Source organism: Equus asinus, chromosome 9 (genome assembly GCF_041296235.1).
Source record: "Equus asinus isolate D_3611 breed Donkey chromosome 9, EquAss-T2T_v2, whole genome shotgun sequence".
In the NCBI taxonomy this organism is placed as follows: domain Eukaryota; kingdom Metazoa; phylum Chordata; class Mammalia; order Perissodactyla; family Equidae; genus Equus; species Equus asinus.
The window spans coordinates 13,664,725-13,685,286 of NC_091798.1; the positions used below are offsets into that span (position 1 = coordinate 13,664,725).

The 20,562-nt window shown below is 42.8% G+C and overlaps 1 protein-coding gene across 1 annotated transcript in view; it reads right to left on the reverse strand.

Annotated features, from left to right (window-relative positions):
* The window catches only part of DOCK2 (dedicator of cytokinesis 2), a 406,061-nt gene that overhangs the window by 248,728 nt on the left and 136,771 nt on the right, over positions 1 to 20,562 (reverse strand). The window contains exon 26 of the mRNA XM_014850884.3: positions 9,495 to 9,643. Coding sequence (XP_014706370.1) covers positions 9,495 to 9,643 — 149 coding nt within the window. The remainder of the gene's footprint in view (positions 1 to 9,494; positions 9,644 to 20,562) is intronic.

Genomic DNA, 20,562 nt, shown 5'->3' on the forward strand with positions numbered 1-20,562 from the left:
GGAAGATACATTCGCCTCCTGACAGGTTGGGGCAGTTAATAGGGTGGAATCATCTAGTAAAACTAGTCTGTGGATTTTGTTGTTTTAACTGATAAAGCAGAGAAAACACCTTATCTATCAGCTTCCCTTCATGCTGGAACAGGTGTACTTTTGGGACCTCCTTCTCAAAATGCATTCTTTGTAAGTGAGCGATCATCATTTAAATACTTCAAAAATAAACTTTAATTTTTTTATTTTGAAATAATGTTAGACCTACAGAAAAGCTGCAAAAATACTACAGAAAGTTCCTAAGCACCTTCATCCATCTTCCCTTAATGCTGACGTCTTAATGTTGACATAACCAGGGCGCAATTAACAAACCAGGAAGTTCACGCTGGTACAATACTATTAACTATACTACAGACCTTATTCTAATTTTGTCAGTTTTCCTTCTAATGTCCATTTTCTGGCCCATGGTCCAATTCAGGATCCCACATTGAATTTAGTTGTCATGTTTCCTATGTGCCCTCCAATCTGTGACAGTGCCTTTGACTTTCCTCGTCTTTCATGACCTTAACTTTTGAAGAGTACTAGCCTGTTATTTTGTAGAATATCCCTCAACTGGGGTTTGTCAAATGTGTTCTCATTTTTATATTGAGGTTGTGCATTTTGGGCGAGATTTCCCATATAAGCGGTGTTGTGTCCTTCTCAGCACATCTTCTCAGGTGGCACACAATGCTCTGTGTGTCCTTCCTGGTTGTGCTCCCTTTCATCACTTAGTTAAGGTGATGACTGTCAGGTTTCTCCACTATAAAGTTCCTATCTTTCCTTGTCATTAATAAGTGGATACTTTGGGAAGATACTTTGAGACTATGCAAATACCCTGTTTCTCATCACACTTTTTGCCCATCACTTTTAGTATCCATTGATTGTTCTTCCTTGTAGCAATGATTATGGTGGAGTTTGCCAAATCAAAAATGAACTTATAACAGTCTTTAAACCTATTTAAGGCCAAAATCTACTGAGGTGAAAGATAACAATCTCCCTGTGAAACATGCCTTTCCCACAGCTGTGTGCATTAGACATCTAGTTTAGGCGTAGCAAATCCATGGCACCTGAGTGATCATCCCCACCCCCTTACCTATGCAGGAATCAGGCTCTCTTTCTCACTGACCTACAAAAGTCCTCAAAATTCTCAGTGCTACTAGGAAAGAAGCCATTGCCAATCAATAAGAATTGTCATGGGAAATGAAACATATTTCTATATCTCTGCTCTAGGTTGGGTGTTTACTTTGTCTTAAAATCACGACATCCTTGGAGTATCCTCTTTTTGGCCAGTCTCATGAGAACCTTTAGACAGCAACAGATCCAGGGCCACTGGGAGAAGAGTCGTGCACAGGCAGCTCCACTGGGCTTTTGGGTTTTTCTTGTTTTTGGCAATTCCTCTGAGTCCCAGGCAGTGGTATGTTGGCAAATATTTATCAATTGACTCTCCAGGAAGGGAAAAATAAAAGCCTGGATATACGGTGTTTGCCAATTCTTAGTCTGAGTACTCCCTTCATGGTTGATTTCAAGCTACCAATACATCACTGAACACAGAGTTGGGGAGAGACGGGCGGCAGCCGAGCATTAAATAGTATTTCCACCATACAGACACTATAGATGCAAATAACCTCAAACACACAGATAAGAATAAAGTAGTAAGATAATTAGGAAGTGATTCATTTTGAGTATCTCTTACCTTTGATTTTAATATAGTTTATTTAATTATAGATATTTATATAAATTTTTAACAATGGCACTTATTTAACATCTAACTCGTATAATTCCTAAAAATTTAACACTTGGTTCTCATGAGCTGTTGTGAGCCAGCTCAGCACACCACCCCATACAGTGGTTATCATGAGCCCCTAAGTTTTGGAACAACCCAAAGGAGCCGCTGAAAAGGCAGAATGACACTTCTCTCCAGTCCCTCCAGGAACCCTTATATGGTCCAGATGCCCTGCAGGGGATGGCTTTGCTCCAGCAGCAGCATCTGCTATTTCTTGGCCAGCCTCCTATGGAGACTATAAGGGCTGCAAAGCATCTGGCTGCCACCAGGGCTGGCTTGAGAGCTGCCTTCAGTGCTATTGGGGTACATAATCCTCCCCAGGTTTCGCCAGGAGGCCACTTGGCCCTTTACTGTTCTTAAAAGAACTACAGGGAGGGGCCAGCCTCATGGCCAAGTGGTTAAGTTGGTGCACTCTGCTTTGGCGGCCCGGGGTTTCACTGGTTCGGATCCTGGGCCTGGACCTAGAACCACTCATCAGGCCATGCTGAGGCAGTGTCTCACATGCCACAACTAGAAGGACCTGCAACTAGAATATACAACTATGTACTGGGGAGATTTGGGGAGAAGAAAAAGAAGGGAAAAAAAGATTGGCAAGATATGTTAGCTCAGGTGCCAATAAAAAAACCCAAGAATTACAGGGAGGTTTTAGAAGCAGCCTGGGACAGTGGAAGGAGCACAGGAGGGAAGACGGACAGTGAGGGAAGAAGGAAAGCCACATGTACTGAGAATGAATTATATGCCAGGTACAATGCTGCATGTTTTCACAGAGTTAATCCTGACACACCTGGGGAAATAGCATCCCCATTTTACAGAGAGATTACATGAAAGATTACAGAGATTCACGTTACATTACATGTGCTCTTACCTCCCCCAGGAAAATGATGCTGGTGAAAGTGCCCCTAAAGGGTAAGGTGCAAATGTGAAGTGGTAAAGGCAACGTGGTGGTGTGTGCGAGGTTGTGACTTTGGAGAGAGATGAGGTGGTTCCCTCCAGGCTCTGCCGTTCACTAACTCTCTCACCTTAGTTAGGAATGTCTCCTAGCCTCTCTCCGAGGCTTGGCTTCCTCACAGGTAAAATGGGGATAATAAAACCAACCTTGCTATGTGGTGGCCAGAAAGAAACAATTGTGATGTATGAGAAAGCACTTTGTAGCTAAAGTGTGCTGGGAAAGAAAGTGTACTGTATGTCACCAGCCGTGACATCGTAATGACATTCCGTGGGCCTAGGAAGGGCACATTTAACACCATGGAAGCAGAGGAAGAGCAACGGGTAAAAAGAAAATGGCCTTGGACACAGCAGAAGGTACAGGATTCTCCTCTATTTCAACTTTAATTTGGGGGCTTAATTAACTGCTCTCTGCTTGGAATGCACCACAGACAAACGAATTTCTGCAAGTCTCATCTCCCTGCCTTTTATTTGAAATACAAGGGAGCAGATAGGTTAGAAGAAAACCCTGCTGCCATTGCACGGTGGTATTGATTCCTGGGAATTAAACGGCAATGCAAAGAGGCAGCAGCAGGCTCTCCTCGACGCATCAGGCAGGCTGCCTGGGATCATCAGAGAGCTCAGACCTCAGGGGGAATGCACTTCAGAAGAAGACACCCAAGCACTGATGGCAGGGTCTGCTTGTTTCAGGGGCAGTGCTGGACCAAGATGCCCTCTAGTCTAGACCGCCCTCTGCGCGTGCTGCAGTCCCTGCCATACCTATCAGAACCCTAATAGAGCTGAAGATGCTAACACTCTTCAAGGGAGGGGCATGAGTATAAGCGCGTGTGTTAAAAAATGCATGCACCCCAAATCACACATACGTATTCTACACGTTAGACAAATCACCCCTAGTAAAGGGGGAGGTAGGAGAATGGGAGTGAGAGATGGGGACAAAAGGTAAGAAATGCGGACACACACACAAAGGGAAGACTTGCACAGACCAATGAGAGTAATGCATCATGAACTGAGTGTGATTACTTCAACCCCTGCTCCTGACATCCAAGGCAGGCAAAAAGAGGAAGGAGAATACCCTCCTAGCACTCAGAGCAGAAAACTCAAGGGAGAAATCAGGCCCTGCCATTGATCCGCGCAAGTCATATTCACTCATTTATTCACTCCTTCAACAGATAGCTTCATGAGCCAGGCACGGTGTCAGGTGGGCAAGGGGCAGGTAGAGCTGCTGTAAGGTTGATCTCTGTCCTCCCAGCACTCCCGCTTCCGCAGGCAGACAAGTCCACAGAGGATGACAACATGGGTGCTACAAGACAGCCAGTGGACACAAGCTGCTCCCAGGGCCACAAGAGAGGGGTGGGGAAGAGGGTTAGAGAAGGTTTCCTGGGGAGAGGGACATTTCGCCTGACTTCTAAACGTTAGGTAGGGTTAGCTAGGCAAAGAGTGGAGGCGATGCATTCCGGCAGTGCAAACAGCACACACAGCAGCTGAGAAGTGAAAGAATGCAGTGCAGCACAATTGAAGGATGGAAAGAATTCGAGCAGAGCAGGAGGATGGAGAGTAAAGGTGGGAGTGGCAAGAGGCCAGGCTGAAAGTGTAAGCTCTGTGAAGTCAGGGGAGTAAGGCTTGTTCTCTGTGCCTCTGTGCTCAAAGCCTGGCAGGGGACACACACAGGAAAGAGAGACACAAAGCAAGTAGTGCTGTCATATCAGTCTACATACACAGCAATGAAAACACAGAAGGAAGCCTTCAATTCTGTCTAGGGGTTGGCAGAGAGAGGAAGAGGGCATGGACTTGAGAAGACTTCAGAAAAGAAGTATTATCTGAGCTGAACCTAAAAGGAGTTTAGGATTTTACTTGCATAGATAGAATGGGAACTGAGGACACTCTGGGTAAGAGGAAATGTATGAGCAAAATCCTTCCCTGCCAGTGTCCAAGATGGTGAATAAAAATATCAGAAATCCCAAACCTTTCATGATTAAAGAGTGCCTTGGTAAAACTCCCCTGGGTTTAGTCAATGGGCTCAAGGGTTAAAAAAAAAAAAGCTGATTCTGTGCATTCTCTACCTCCACGATGCAGATACAACAAATGCCACCTCCTCTTCAGAATTAGGAGTCATCTTTACCCACTTTGAGATTGCTAAGCAGGGTACAAAACGATGACTCTTCTTTCTGTTACAGGAATGAAACATAAAAATGAAAACCCTTTTTAAGAGGGAGGAAAACCAACTCCCTCTGGGTCGGGTGCAAAATTAAATTTTATCAGTTGCTCAGCAGCCAGCAAGGCACAGAACGAAGCCAGTGTGAAACCTCCTTTCAAAGTAACCCTAACCAGAGTTGACAACTAAACTTGCTGGGTTAGGGGGAGAAAAGGAGTTAAGAGAAGTAGGAGTCAGCCTTTCATCCTTCACCTGAGCCTGTCTCTTTCATATGCTAAGTGCAACTCAAGCAACACCATCATTAAAAAAATATCAACATCCAGGCTAAGGCGGACATCTCCCCCTGAATCACATACCACCCAGAGTTACAATGAATAAGGTAATAACAAGAAAACACAGCTTCCTTTAGCCACGCCTGCTGTGCTAAGCTGTAATTACCCAAACAATGACAGGCTATTGAAGACAAACATTCTTTCCCATCCCCCAAAACACAATACTCCCCCCAAAAGGAAGCTTGGCATCTTGCACTATAATTGCTAAATTTCCACACATAGTTTTGCCCTGGGCAATGGCTTGGGCAGGCAGACATAGTCTGTGCTCAGAGTAGGGAGATGGACTGCTCCATGGTGCCGACAAAGTGCCAGTAAAAAATGGATGGCTATGCTGTTATCAGCAGAGAGGACCCAAACGACCAAAAGAAAAATCCAGAACATTTACCCTGGGAGCCTTTCTTATTTTTCTTCCAAATTTCCAATTTTGAGAAGATGGTGCCTGTAGAAACCAAACAGCACATCTGATGGTCTGGATTTTCAAAGTCAGACCTTGGCACAGGCCATGTCTCCAGAGCGCACGACAATGAATTTATGAGTACAAATGAATGTATTTGAAGTTGCCATTTTATGGTTTATTAAATGCCATATTGGAAGATGCTAGGTTTTACAGACTGGAAAGTGCTCTTTAATTAAGAAGGTAAAGGACTGAGGATGAGCCCAGCTGTTCTTCCATGGCCAGTGAATACTGAAGATGAAAAAGATTAGGTCGCATTAGAGTAGTGGTTCTTAAAGTGCAGTCCCTGGACCATCAGCATTCACATCATCTGGGAACTTGTTAGAAAAATAAATGATAAGGTCCCATCCTCCTTAATGATCAGGAACCTGTTTTAATAACTCCTCTAGGTCACTTGGATGCTTGCTCAAGTTTAAGACCTTCTTCACTAGAGCTGTGGTCCTCCACCCTGGCTGTCTGTTCTCATGACCTGGTGAACTTATCATTGGGATGCCCCACCAACTCCAGACCAGTTAAATCAAAATAGCTAAGACTATTCAGAATAGCTAGAGCCTAGGCATCGCTGCTGTTAAAAAGCTCCTCAGGTGATGGAAATGTGCAGCCAGAATTGAGAACCACTGTGTGCTAGAACAAGAGAGATTTAGATCAGACACTTTGCGCTTCTGATTTTCAGGTTAGCTCAAAGTAATAATGGCTCCTGAATGAATCTCCTTAGCTGAAGATAAAGCTTGAGGAGAGATTTCCATCTTCATGAGCTGGAGAGGTTAGATATGAGGCTCACCAAAAGCATCAGGATCTTGTACAAACCCAATGATAATAATAATATTTAATAATTCACCTAGCAGAGACAGTTGCTCACCCTGGGAAAGGGGTGGGCTAGTCCCCACAGTCAGAATTTGTTATGGAAGCAATGCACTCAGAGACAGTAAAGAATGACCCCACACCTCCCACACACCTCAAGTCCAGATGCCGCAATCCCCTAAGGGGAGCTCAGAGCCTCCCACTCACTTCTTGGCTTTGAAGTCCCAAGTGCCCAGGGTGTGAGGGACAGGAGTGTCTTTTCACCAGTGTCTGGTATTACCCAGTGTGCAAAGTGATGATGACTTACTAGGTTAGACATCTAGGTGGCTGCTACCATGGGGTGAGCAGAGCCTCAGCATCACTGCTTAACAAAAGAACTGTGAACTGCGGCCATTCTACTCAAATCAGGAAATTGGCAATTAGCCATTATAAGTGTATTCCTCACTTATAGTGGGATCCACTGGCATAGTCCCAAGGATCCAGGAATTTTCTCCATGAAATGGGATCTGAGCATTACCGAAGTATAAGAAACATTGTAAATTCTTTTCAACAAGAAGAGGCAACATTCTTTAGAATGTTGCTGGAGAAATGATGGGTCAACCCTCATGTCCCTACCATATAAGAGAGAGTAAGACCAAACTCTTCCTTAAAATTTTTTTTAAGATCAAATAGCAAAGACCGGAACCAGTTCAACAGCCAGATAGTGAATGTGCTTACGAAAACACTACCATCATCATGACATCTCCACAGAGTGAATCTTGAGTATCCAAGCTTTTGAGTATTACACTCCCTCTCCCCAAGAAACAAGGGTGAGGATAAAAGAAAATGAGAGGTAAAAGACCATGCTTTTGTATCCCCACTGTCCATGATGACACAGATTTTGGAGTCTAACCAACCTGAGTTTGAATTTTGACCCTGCCATTTATTTGTTGTCTGGCCTTGAACATTAAGTCTATGAATTTCAGGTTTTTCATCCATAAAATGGGAATAATAATCCTTAGCACCAATCTGGGTGAGCAGATGGAAAGCACAGACTGCATTTAGCACAGTGCCTAGAAAACAGCAAATAAGTAGTGATATGGATTAAGGCTGCCCCAGCTAGAGAAGCCCAAGGTGACCTAGCCTACATGCCAAACTATATGACCCGGTGGATTTTTTTATGGTATGAATTAGGGCTGCCCCAGGGAGAGAAGCCCAGGGCATCCTCACCTACATGCCGATCTATATGACCAGATTCGTATCTAAAGTTATATGACTGCACAATAACCAGACCACATCTGCACTGAAATCATTTAATGACTTTTTACATCATCTTTTCTTTTTCCAGTAAAAATAAGTCACGTACCCATGCCTTATAAAATTAGCCCTAACCCTCAACTCGGGGCAGCAGCAGGAGCTCTGACTGCCCATGGGTCCTGTCCCCATGCAGCAGCAGCAGGAGCTCTGACTGCCCATGGGCCCTGTCCCCATGCCTGCAGCTCTTCACTGCCCATGGGTCCTGTCACCATGCTATTCTGTACTATTCTCTAAATAAAAGAGCACCACTGCCAGACCTTGAGAGTCCAAGAAATCTTTCTTTCGACTCCTCGGCTCACCGACCCCGCATCAAGTAGCAGCTGTGATTATTAATTATTCACCCTTAAAGACCCAGCTGAAGCTTGGCTTCCTTTGTGAAGGCTTTCTTAACAAAAGTGCTTACACACTCAAACTCTTTGTAGCTCTAGCACATGTAGTTGGCATATAGATATATTATATTATATTACGTTATGTTATATTATATTGTATTATATTATATTATATTATATTATATTATATTATATTATATTGCTTATTTACATGTCTGTAAAGATTTTCTTAAAGAAAGAGACCATGCCCTTGTGCCCCCAATGCTTGGCACATATCTGGTGCATCATACGTATTTATGAATGAATGAATGAATGGAGCAAGCTACTGCATTTACCTAGTAATGAGATAAGAAGAAGCTTAATTAGAATGGAAGGGAAGAGATAAAGAGAGACACACAAGGAAATTGATAATAATGGTGACTATGGGAGACAAACCGTAAGGGAATATTGCTCAGCAAAGTTTTCGAATTGTAGTCAATCATAGTCAGTTCATCCAGAAAGCCCTTCTCTGAGGATTTTCTAGGGAGGAGAGAGGGTGGGGGAAATGCTCACACAAATACTTAGAAAAGTTTTATTGGTTGTATGGGTCTACATAGTCCTCTGAAACCAGCCCATTTAGGGGCAGATACCTTGAGGACATTAGTCAAAGTGAGGTTGCCAATGGAACTTGAGTCAAATCAAAAATCCTTACCTCCCTCTTCCAAGTCTTAAGAATTCAGGGCCTGTGTGTAATCATTGCCTCTCATGCTTTACCTAGTTATCATCACTCCATCTGCCTCATCATCTTCTGCAGACTCTGCCCTTTGGCAGCATTCTATCCCTGCCTAACCACTGAATGATGTCTACCAAATATACATTGGCTTCACTGCTGAAGCCATCTCCCTACCACCATCACACTCCTCACCCTAGCTCTAAAATCGAGGCCTGAAGAATCTGCTCATCCAAGAAGAGTTAACCATTGTCACCACTGCAGAAGATAACTAGAAAAACAAAAGCATAGTAAATCAGCTAAGAAAGCAGAAAAGAGGTTGTGTTGGCCATGTAGGCATAGGGAACTCCCCCTCCTGCCCCTGCAAACCAGGGCTTTAGTAAACGGGCAAGCCCATCTAAGAAGTCCACAATATGTCAATATTTACACCCTGAGAAAGCCTGTCCAATAAGAAACATGGTGACAAAATGCCACACGCTCAACTCCAGTCCCCAAGCCATCTTTCACAGCAATGAGGGTTAGTCACTGGAAAAGTAGGCCTGCTGAGCAAGCCATTGACTTTTATCTTTAGACTTCAACTGCTATTCATCAGCATCAATATTTTAGACCTTAATCAACTGAGCCCTAGTCTGAGTCCAGGACATCTACATCATCATGAGGACTCACCGCGTCCTGACAGCTGAGGACCTCCAAAATGCTGTTGAGTAATTCGACACAGTACTTTTTCTCCTGGACCTGGTGTTGCATCTCATCCTTCTGTTCCAACAGCTCCTTCAGTTCTTTGGTGATGACAGGAAGCAGAATGTCCCGGCATTCTGGAAAGAAGGCAGTTCAGAGGCATTTGAGCTTCCTCATTTTCTTTTCTTTATTTTTTTTTTTTTAGATAATTTTTCACTAAATAAATAATTCATGAATATATTCTCCCTGTAAAAAGTTTAAATATTAAAGATTAGGTTAAGATTTCCTTAGAACATCATTCACACTTCTGGTCTCTCTGCTAACCCCTGCTCCTCAGAGGCGCCCAGTTATTCTGCTCTATGCATACATATGTGCATACATATAAAAATGTATATATGTATATACATGTAAAAAGGTTTCAGTAGGAAATATGTAGTATCATTTTGATTTGGCCTTTCATTTAAGCAAGACATATCATACTGTGATGATAAACCTTCCAGATCTCTTTACATATTTTACATAGGTACATATCAGTATAAAACGCGTAGTTTCATTTTGTTTTTGTTTCCTTTTTACAAAAGGGGACTATGCTGTATGTATTCTTCTGTACCTTGACTTTTTTCACTCATGAATATTTCTTGGAGCACTTTCTATGTTACTACATATATAGGGATCAGCCTAATTATTTGTAGCTGTTTTATAATCTCCTCTATTCTGTATATATTTGGTTATTTAGTCATACCTCTATGATGCACATTTTTCACTGGCACAAACAATACAAAAGTGAATAACCTTCCACATGCATCCTTGTGCAGAATGGCTTTCATTTTAAATAAATTCAAACTTTTGCAAAGAAAGGTATCTCTCTTGGCATTGCTGTTTCAGGAAATTTCTGGAAAGCTCTGAAATCCTACACAGCTTTGTTTCTATATTTCTCTTGAAAATGGCAAACCTTTAGGGACCAAAAAAAAATCCAAAAATTTTTCAAGCCATCCCCACCCAGATGCTTCTAGAGCTGAGATGTGAATCACATACACCAGGGTTTCATTTTAATTCAATATAACAAATAGGTATTGAACACCGTTGATGTAGAAGGCACTGTATTTCTGGAAGTACAGAGATAAGATATGGTTCTTGTTCATTATATACTTAAAATCTGACAGAGGTGATTAACAACAAAAACAAAGAGCAATGACAGAAGACGGAATAAGATAAAGGTGGGAAGAGGCAGAGGAAGTCTCTTGTTCTGTCAGCCCAACATCTACACCTTCTTCTGGCACAGCACCCTGGTTTCACTCTGGAGAGCCACCCTGCTGTGGGCTACAATCCTAGGGATACTGTCGTAAGGCTCCCTGCCCTCCTTCGGACAAGAGCTGGCACCTGACCCTAATTAGGATGATCCCTTGAGATGTTAATCTTGAGGGAACTATAATAACAGTAATTGCTGACATTGCTTACAACATGCCAGGCACTGTTTTATGTGTCTCACGGGAATTCCCTCAATTAATTTTCCCAATGACTCTAAGAAGTAGATACTATTATTTCTCCATTTCCCTGATGAGGAAACAGAGGGACTTGCCCATGTGTACACAGCTAGTAAGTGGTGGATCCAGTCTGACTACAGAACCTGTGCTCTTAACCACTAGACAATGAGTCTAGTTTTTCTTGGAGCTCGGCTGTCTGCACAGAAGTGCCCTGAGGAGGCTGCCATGGGTGCCTGCTGCTTCCCCTCCCAGAGCTTTTCTGGGTCTCTCCTCTCTGATGACTGATTTTGAGAACCGCTCCCTATCTTACAAATACATTTGTTTTAAGTTAAATTTACCAAAGTAGCTTTCTGTTGCTCACAACAACCAAAGAATTCCAACTGGCATAAAATGCCCTCAAGGCTTCAGAAGGAAGAAATGATCTCTGGATGGAAGGCTTTACAGGTTTTGATAGAATTGCATCCCTTCTCTCAGAGCACCAATGTCAGTTTGTATAAATTCTAATTAGTGTAATTAATTAATGTCCATTCATCTAACCAATGTGTAAGTTCCGTGAGAGTCAGACTAAATATAAGTGCCTAACACAGCACCAGGATCATAGTAGTGACTCAATAAATCTTGGTTGAATGAACGGAAGAGGTGTCATTAGAGACGGTCATTGATGAATAGATAACTTTGCCGTAGGAAGAGTAGGGATTTAGGGAACAGAGAGTGATTTAGAGTACATAGATCTGACAAGTAGAATAGTCTCTTGAAAGAAGAATAATGCAAGATGATATTTCAAAGGAAAGTCCTTAAATGCAATAGAGATGTTAGGTTATAGTTCTATGGAAACAGAAAATTATAGGCAACAAAATATTGACTCAGGTTTGCTTAAAATTATAGATGAAATCATAGGCCACAGGTTTAACGATGCTTAATTTGGACTCAAGAAATTTTTGACCTAAGGACCTAAGGTACTGCGTTAGCCACTACCCTTTGTGTAGAGAGATAAAGAAAATCTGGATAATATTTCATACCAATTACCACAACATGTAAGTTAAATCTATACTTAGTCCATATCTTGTCACCCTAAGGTTGAATTTTTGTACAGATCTATTTATTAAAAGGGGTAAGAAAATTTCCTGCAATGTTCATTCAGAAGTTTGTTTTAAAAGTTATCTTCTAAACATCTTGTAACTCTGAAAACATTTGCTTGTTAGAGGAAATTACATGTGTTAGAAAGCCTGTTATAGATGAGTTCATTTGAAGTTATAAACTCTTTGTCATTGGGAGATGAATGACCTCACCAACTTCACAAAACTTAACTTCCCAAGTCTGCCTTCGCTGATGTTGTCATAAGTAAACCCAACCAGAAGGATTGTAGTCCTCCTCTTCGAAAAGCTAATTTTGCAAGTAAAAATAAAAGGAAATTTAAAACACAATAAAAACTCTTCTTCAACAGTCCTCTGGGCAAAAGGGAGGCAACAAAAGATGTGTTTTAAGGAGATTCATGTCATTGTAGTGTATAGTGTAGCTGGACAAAGAAAAGACCAAAGGGCAGAGACCAGCGAACATGCTACAGCAGTAGTCCAAGCAACGACGATGAGAATAAAAGTGCTGGGTTCTGCCCCCTGGATTCCTATCTTCCGACACAACATTCTTGTCTTCTGTTGAAGCCAAAGATTTGATAAGACCTTGAAGGAAGGTAGTAAGAACCAGATCAAAAGCAGTCAATCATCTTGAGTTTAAAGCATAAGAAGACAAGGTTTTCAAGTCTAAAACAGTCTTTTGTGACTCAAAATTAAAAGTCATTTAAAACTCTCTCCACCTGTACAATGGAATCATTAGGACGTATAGAAACGAGATATGTAAGGATAGATAAAGGGTTAGTCCACTCAAGCAGTTAATTAACTCATTCATTCATTTAGTCTGTCAGTCTAATTGAAGACTTGCTAAGTTTACTGAAAGTTTGCTAAGGGCCAGTCACTCTTCCTGGATGGGAGGGAATGGCCAGGGGCAGTCTGCCCATCATAGCAACAGAGCCAACAGAGATAAGAAGTAGACTTAAGCAGACAAGAAAACATCTAGTGCCTTTAGCTCTTGGGGGTGGCAACTTGTTAGGACTGGCCATAAAACAGAGCTGTGGAATAATTAAGTTCAGGTTTTTCCTTAAAAGTTCATTCTGCTGGTATTCTAGTTGAGATACTTCAGTTAGAACTCATTACAAAGATATGACTCCAAGGGAAAAGGCCAGTTGGGAGATTTTAGATATTATTGAAGATCTCCCTGTGAATGTGTTAGACTAAATTCTACTTAAAATTGAGCTAAATTAGTAAATTCTCATGGAAAGATCTGATAGTGAGCTCTCCATCTCTAGAAGTATTTAAACAGTGGGTAGCTGCCTATGGATAGGGATGATGAAAAGGTATTCGAAGTATCAGCTGAAGGGTTAAACTGAATGATTAAGTCCCCATCCAAAAGTTTATGATTCCACAAAATAGGTTCAGAGGAAGTAAATCTATTTGCCAGGTGGAAAGACAGTGGATGTGTTTGCATTGTTTACAAACCACGGAGGTTGTGGGACCTGCAGACTAGACCCCAGTAGAAGCAGTGGTTTATCAACCTGAAAATCATCTACTTTACAGATATCAAAACCAGCATCCTCAGGGGCAGGGCCTGTGGCCAAGTGGTTAAGTTCGTGCGCTCCGCTGCAGCAGCCCAGGGTGTCGCCAGTTTGGACACCGCTCATCTGACCACATTGAGGCAGCATCCCACATGCCACAACTAGAAGGACCTGCAACTAAGATATACAGCTGTGTACCAGGGGAGGTTTCGGGAAGATAAAGCAGAAAGAAAGAAAAAAAAAGACTGGCGACAGTTGTTAGCTCAGGTGCCAATCTTAAAAAAAAACAAAAAACAAAAAACAGCATCCTCAGAAGACCAAGGCTCTTGGTGCTGAAAGTCAGCAAGATTTTAGCTGAGGAAGCCATTAATAACGAGGCCTGTTTTTCAGAAAGGACTTTGTCTTCTTGTTAACCATGATTTCTCAGAAACGTCTGGCTCCTCTCTCAAGATGAAATAATTTTTCTCATTTGTAATTGGAGTTGTGAAATTATATTAGTCTGTAAAGCTTCAGGAAGCAGCATTTCTAAATTGTGTCTTGATTGTCAAGCAAACAAACACAAATGGTTTAAAAGATAAATGTTGCAGAGCCTTAAATCAATCTTTCTAGGCAGAGGCAATGAGTATCAGAGACCTGAAAACCCAGCCTGGGTCCCTGGTGTCTGACAAAGGCTGGGAGATCTGCCATCAGGTGACAAGTGCAAATTGTAATTCAGACCAGGCACTTGGGAACCCGCAGAGCTACTCAACTCTGTATTTTCACAGAAAGGAGTTTTCTTTTGTCAAAGTGACTGCAGAGAGGAAAATGTAGTGTTTCTGGGCTCTGTTTCTTTTCCTTCCCGGATAAAATTTTCCCCTCCTATGGCAGAAGGTGCTACTACCTGAATTCATAGCTTTCTTGATGTGTGATATGCTTTTGCAATAATTTCATGACTCCGGGATGCTTCAAATAAGATGGTCCCTTCCCTCATCTCCTTCTCTGCAATATCAGCCCCACAGAAAGAACTAAATGGAGAGTCTTTGTGCACTTTGAAAACTGCTTTCAGGTGCATCAGGCCAAAAATACACCTGTGACCACAGCCACAGCCACAGCTCCAGAGGGAAACACTCCTAAGAACCACATCTGAACCCAACCGTCGTCCCCACAGGTCTGCTCTTCTCCTGTGCTTGCTCTCAGAGTGAAGACACTCCCAGTCACGGAGGCAGCCAAGCACGTTTGATTCCTTCCTCTCTCCATCCCCAACATCACTCCATCACGACGTCATATCCATCCTACCCCCAAGCCAGCTTCCTCCACCCTCTCTTCTAAGTCCCCCAAACTCATCTCCATACTTCCAGTCTCAGTAACAGGAATTTCTCAAAATTCAAACCTGACCACAGACTCCTCTCCTTAAAGTGCTACCTATTGCCCTCACAGTGAGTTTTATCAACTTTCTGGCATAGCTGAAGGCCCTCTGTGACCAGGCCCTTCCTTACCACTCCACCCTCCAGCTCCCACACCATCCCAGCCACGGTCTCTCCCTCTCCTGATTCTGAATTTTTGCATGTTATTTTCTTTGCCTGGAATGCTCTTATCCCTCCCATCTTCACCTGACTAACTCTTTCTTGCCTTCCATGTCTTAACTTAGACGCCAAATCCCCTAGGACAATGTTCCTGACACCACAACTCTGACTTGGGGGACCCTGTTCGGTATTCCTGTAGCATCCAGACTATACTTTTGTCTTATCATTTATCACACTATGTGGTCATTGAATATGTAACAGGAAAACCAGTGAGATTCTTGTTATCATGCCAGAAATGAAGCTGAGACCCAAAGCTGTGGTCGAAAGCTGTAATTGTCCCACGTTGGTTTTTTGAGAGGTACCGGTTCAGTGCCAGCCCTACACCAGTCTGCAAGTAACCCATCCCAGAATTGAGGGAGGGTCAGCAGAGGCCTACAGATATAGCGCAATGCCCACAAAGAGAAGCCATTACCTCTCCCCTCCCCAAAGCTGAGGTGGAGAGAGGGACAAGCAAAAGAACCATTCACAAAACAGATGAAGATGAGACTGGCACCCTATAGCCCCACTAGGGAAATGTCTGCCAATCTTCGATCCCAGGTACATCTTGGTTCCACCACCATAATGGAGAGACTTAAGAACCTTCTGGAACCCCTCTCTTACTATGGGGAGGAAGGTTAAACACCAGCAACGTGTCTGTGTTGGAGCTGAGTCACGTCCTTAATGTGGTTACTCTGTTTCTAAGCCTGCCTGTGGCAGTCTTCACTTGGAATTTCACTCCACTCATGGCCAGCCCCTGACTTTGTCGCCAGTGGGGGTTAATCGACTCTTCAATCCTGTTCGATTTTTCACAGGCTTTAAGGTGAAACACATTCTGCTTTGGCCAAGTTCCTATTGACTGAAAGGTGAATTTAGCTCAGCTCAACCCTCTTGTGGGACAGTGAGGAACGTGTGGTTGTCGAGGCTCACCCTGCCCACCCCCAGGCCTTTTGGCAAGCAGGGAAGACCCCTAATTGAAACCCCACATTCTCCAGGGCAAGACTAAGCAGTCTGAACCCAGCTTGGCCACTTTTCTTCCATTTGATTTAAGGAGCATTTGCAGATGTCAGAGACCACTTGGTTCAATCAGCAAGACACGAAGGAAGACCTCCACACACAACTCTACTCTGACAGATAGCAATTTGTTCTCACAACCTCCCTCCTCCAGCCGGTGTGTCACGAAGAAAAGTAATTCCACCCACTGGGAAATCAATAACTACCCACAAACTTCATATTCCAGATCAGGTTACAAGCCTTTACAACTATGCTAGCATTTTCCTCCAACACATTCTTCAGCAGCTCCTCATGATTCACTTTTCTTACCTCCCTGAGAACACACCTAATTACAACATCCAGAAGCATCACTCACTGCCCCTCCAGCCTGCCTCCACCATGATGTATATCTCCACTTTATGAACCCTCAGGGCCCAAATACGTCTCCCCAGCTAAACTAACACAGCCTATTTAGAGATTCCAGAACTCAGCAACTGTAAAAGTCCTCTTCAGGCACCTTACAAGGGTGAAAATGTAATTAGGCAGTAAATCCTAAAGGAGAAACACACTTCCAGAACTTTATCCTCGATACCTACTTAAAGTCCAAATCATGTTATTTTTTTTACCATATACCCTTTATCTTTAACAAAAAACATGATATTGCACTACACCCATAAGCAAATGCCCTATAATAAGTTGGGTTTTGCCATTCAGAAGCATAGTGATGGCAGGAAGAGGGGACTGATAAATAAGTGCTAGAAAGTCTAAGAAGACACAAGTGTTTGTGTCCAAAAAGTTTCACACTAATTATAATTTGTAAGCTCTGATAGTCTATATGTAATATATTTATATCCTTAAGTATATATACGTATATGTATAGTATTGCTACACCAATGAATACTGATGGTTGCCAGCAAGACAATTAAGTAGGTAACATGAGAGAGTTTGGGGGGTCAGGGAAGATAGTTCCATACAGGGCAGTCTAGAAGCCTTTCTGAGATGGAGACACTTGAGTTGAGACCTGAGGGTGAGAGGGAAAAGGTCTACAAAGGTCTTGGGGAGAAGCATTCCAAGCAGAGGAAATGGCATGCAAAGGCCCTGGGGTGGAATTTAACATGTTGGAGGAATCAGACAAGCAAGGTCAGATTAGAGGGGAGTATAAAATGAGATGACAAACTTGGAGAGCTTGGCTGAACCAGGTCTCATCAGGCCCTGTGGCCCATGGAAAGGAGTTTGACTACTGTGTAGAGATAACCATTTGTTTGTTTTTATATTTTTAATGGGGGGTAGGCGTACACCTAGAGAGGAAGGCAGGAGAACACTGACGGTGCTTTTGTAGAGGGGAAGAAGAGGTCTAATATTTATTGAGCCCTCCCTCTCTGCCAGGCATTCTCTCCATAAAGACATATATCATTATGTCTACTTTATGGATAAGGAAACTGAAGCTCAGAGAGGGTCAGTAACTTGTCTAAGATCACACAGTTAGTAAGAGGTAGAGCTGAGATTTAAACCCAGGCAATGTGATTCCAGAGCCCATGTTCACAACTACTAAGCTATCCTGCCTCCTCACTGTAACAGTGGAGGGGACAGAAGATGAAGGCTTGATTAGTTTGCAGCAGGAGGGACAGGCAGAAGTGGACAGGCTTGCGTTACAGTTTGGAGGCAGAGCCAACATGTCTTGTTGATGGATCAGATGTGCTATATAGATGCGTAAGCATCTGAACATTTGAGTGAGAGAACAATAGATCCATTTTAGGGTTTATCAAGTCAGGGTCTAATCATGGAGACCATTTCATTGCCTCAACCAGCCAGTAATGAGACTCCCATCCACATGTCTCCCACGGTGTGAAGTGGCTGCAGAGATGGGCCATCATCACACTCTCTGAAAGCTATTAGGGTGTAATCAGCGTGTTCTGACAGGTGCTCACACCTTCAGTTACCCTGTCGCACTTCCCGAGATCATTTACACTCCCACTGCTGACCAGCCTCCTCCCTCCCCGCCGGTTTACTCATTAAACCACAGTCCAGCTCCATAGAAAGTGCTTTCAGGAAAATAAAGGTGCAGCTATGGCCAATGGAGTCATGACCCCAAATTTGATTTGTTCCCCGATGCTAAGAATGATTACATTCACGATGCCACAGCAGATGAGTGTAGCTCAGCCTGGTTAGAAAACTATCTCACCCACCTCCCAACCCTGGCTAATGAAAGGAGAAGCCAATGGAAAAGCATGGGGTGGGACCAAGTGGCCTCTAGACTGGGCAGTCTTTAAAAGAGGATTCCCATCAAAGCAGTATGCTCCATTTCAAATTCGTGCAAGAGGAGAAAGGAGTCAAGGTAGGTTTTTAACAGTGAAGAACTGTGTCTTACATCCCTTGTCCCCATTTGGTTCCAATTCAGTGACACCTGGAATTCAGATCAATTTATAAGCGCTTAGGACACCCATTCTACCAGTCAATACCAGCCACACCCCTCCAGGGTTTATCTTCTCTGACCCACTGCTTCTCCTCTGCACCACACCACACAGAATCCCTTAATCCCGTCTCCCCAGCCCCGTCAGCTCTGCAGACTCACACAGCTCCCTGGCTCCATGAATTCCAATATTTGCTTAACCAAGAACTCTTTCACCTTTAACTCTTCTGAGTTAGTCTGTGGTCACATACTCAGAGTTTTCTCATAAGTAGGGGTCATTATAATAGATATATTTTAATAAAGGACAGAAACCATTTGTCTAGAAATCTATTGGGAGTGGAAGAGAGGGAGAATGGAATATTGAGTTTGAGAGAGATAAATCAAGTTGAACTCCTGCTGGGTTCCAGGCACTATTCGGGGAACTTATTTAACCCTTACCAAACCGGTTCTGTATATTGCATTGTCCCCATTTTGCAGATGAGAAAATAGGAGCTCCAAGGAGCTTGCCAGGGTCACTTAGCTATTATAAGCACAACAGCGGTAAGATCCCAGTGCAGACCTGTCTGACTCCATTGTCAATGTTATTCCTACTTTATTCACAGACTCATAAGTACAGACAATTATTCCCAACTCCTGGGTTCCGCAAGCTAGAGGCAGTCACCCTTTGAATGTGTTAGCTCCCTTAACCTGGCCTTATATAGAAAAAACAAGACTCTGGTTGGTTGGTTTATTTAATGGCTTGTTTTTTTGTCTTCTTTTAGGAGGTATTACAGTCCTAGGGGAATAAAGACACAAACAAAAAAATTCCGATCCTAGAATCCAAGAATTAAACAATAATGAGCATTCATGGACTCAGTGACTTGGTCTTCATCCACTCACTTCTTTCCTTTTTAATTCAATCAACTATTTATTCAACTACAATTGGTTGAGTTTACCCATCTCATTGCACTTGGCTAGCAAACAGCAATCATGACCTTCAATCGTTCACGAACTTTTCCTCAGAGACATGAGAGCCTGGGGTGAGGTATCCAATCTCAATCAAGTCATGTTGCCTGCAGTTCCAGGCACAATGCCTGTCACACAGGAGGATCCTAATAAGTGTTCAATGAATGAATGTGTGTTTGCTGATTTCAGAGAGGGAGACTTGTCTGCCTATACTTCAGCCAACTCTCAGAATCAGAACTCTATTTAGTGTAGGGTTATTTCAATATTCATTATTCTGTACTATCCTTGAGGAAATCAGGTGGCAGAAGCAGGGGGCTGCAGGAGCAGTGTTTAAGGAGAACTATACGTGTATTTCTGCGCCTTCACCATTTCTCCTGAGCAGCCCTTCTTGCAATATCTTCCCATTCCTGGCTTCGCCTTACCACAGAGGCAGGTACAGGAAAGTAGGTAGAACTCTGGATTGAGGGTCTTGAGACCTAGGTCTGAATCCAGTCTTACTACTGCCAGGTTGTGTGACCTTGGATAGGTCATTTTACCTCCCTTCCTCCAAAGATGGGGATTACAATGCCTATTTCATAAGAAGATCCAAATAAAACATTATACAATTTCAGTTGTAATTATTATGTGTCGTGAGGCATTGGTATCTGATGCTACAGCTAAGATGTTTTGAGTTCAAAGCAGAGGATGTTGAAACTTCCTTTTCCTTTGGCTGTAGCTGATGTATATACTTGACAATACACCTGGTCCAGACATGCTGGAATGAAATGGACTTGAAGCTATTATCTGCATCATTCAAACAAAGTGCTCTGTTGTCTAAAATAGCAAACTCAGAATTGAGCTCTAAGAGGCAGGTACAAATTGAAATGATTGGGATATATGCTTCAGATTTTCATGTTCCCTTTTGTATATGGAGAGGCTAAAAGAGAGCTCAGGCAAGCTTTCTCTCAACATCCTTTCACATTTCTGTTTGCAACTTAGAATAATAATACCACTTACCAGCAATCCTCCAGCCTCACATGAACAATCCTATACCGCTGCCATCACAAAACGTACAAACACCGAAAACAACAGAAATCAACAG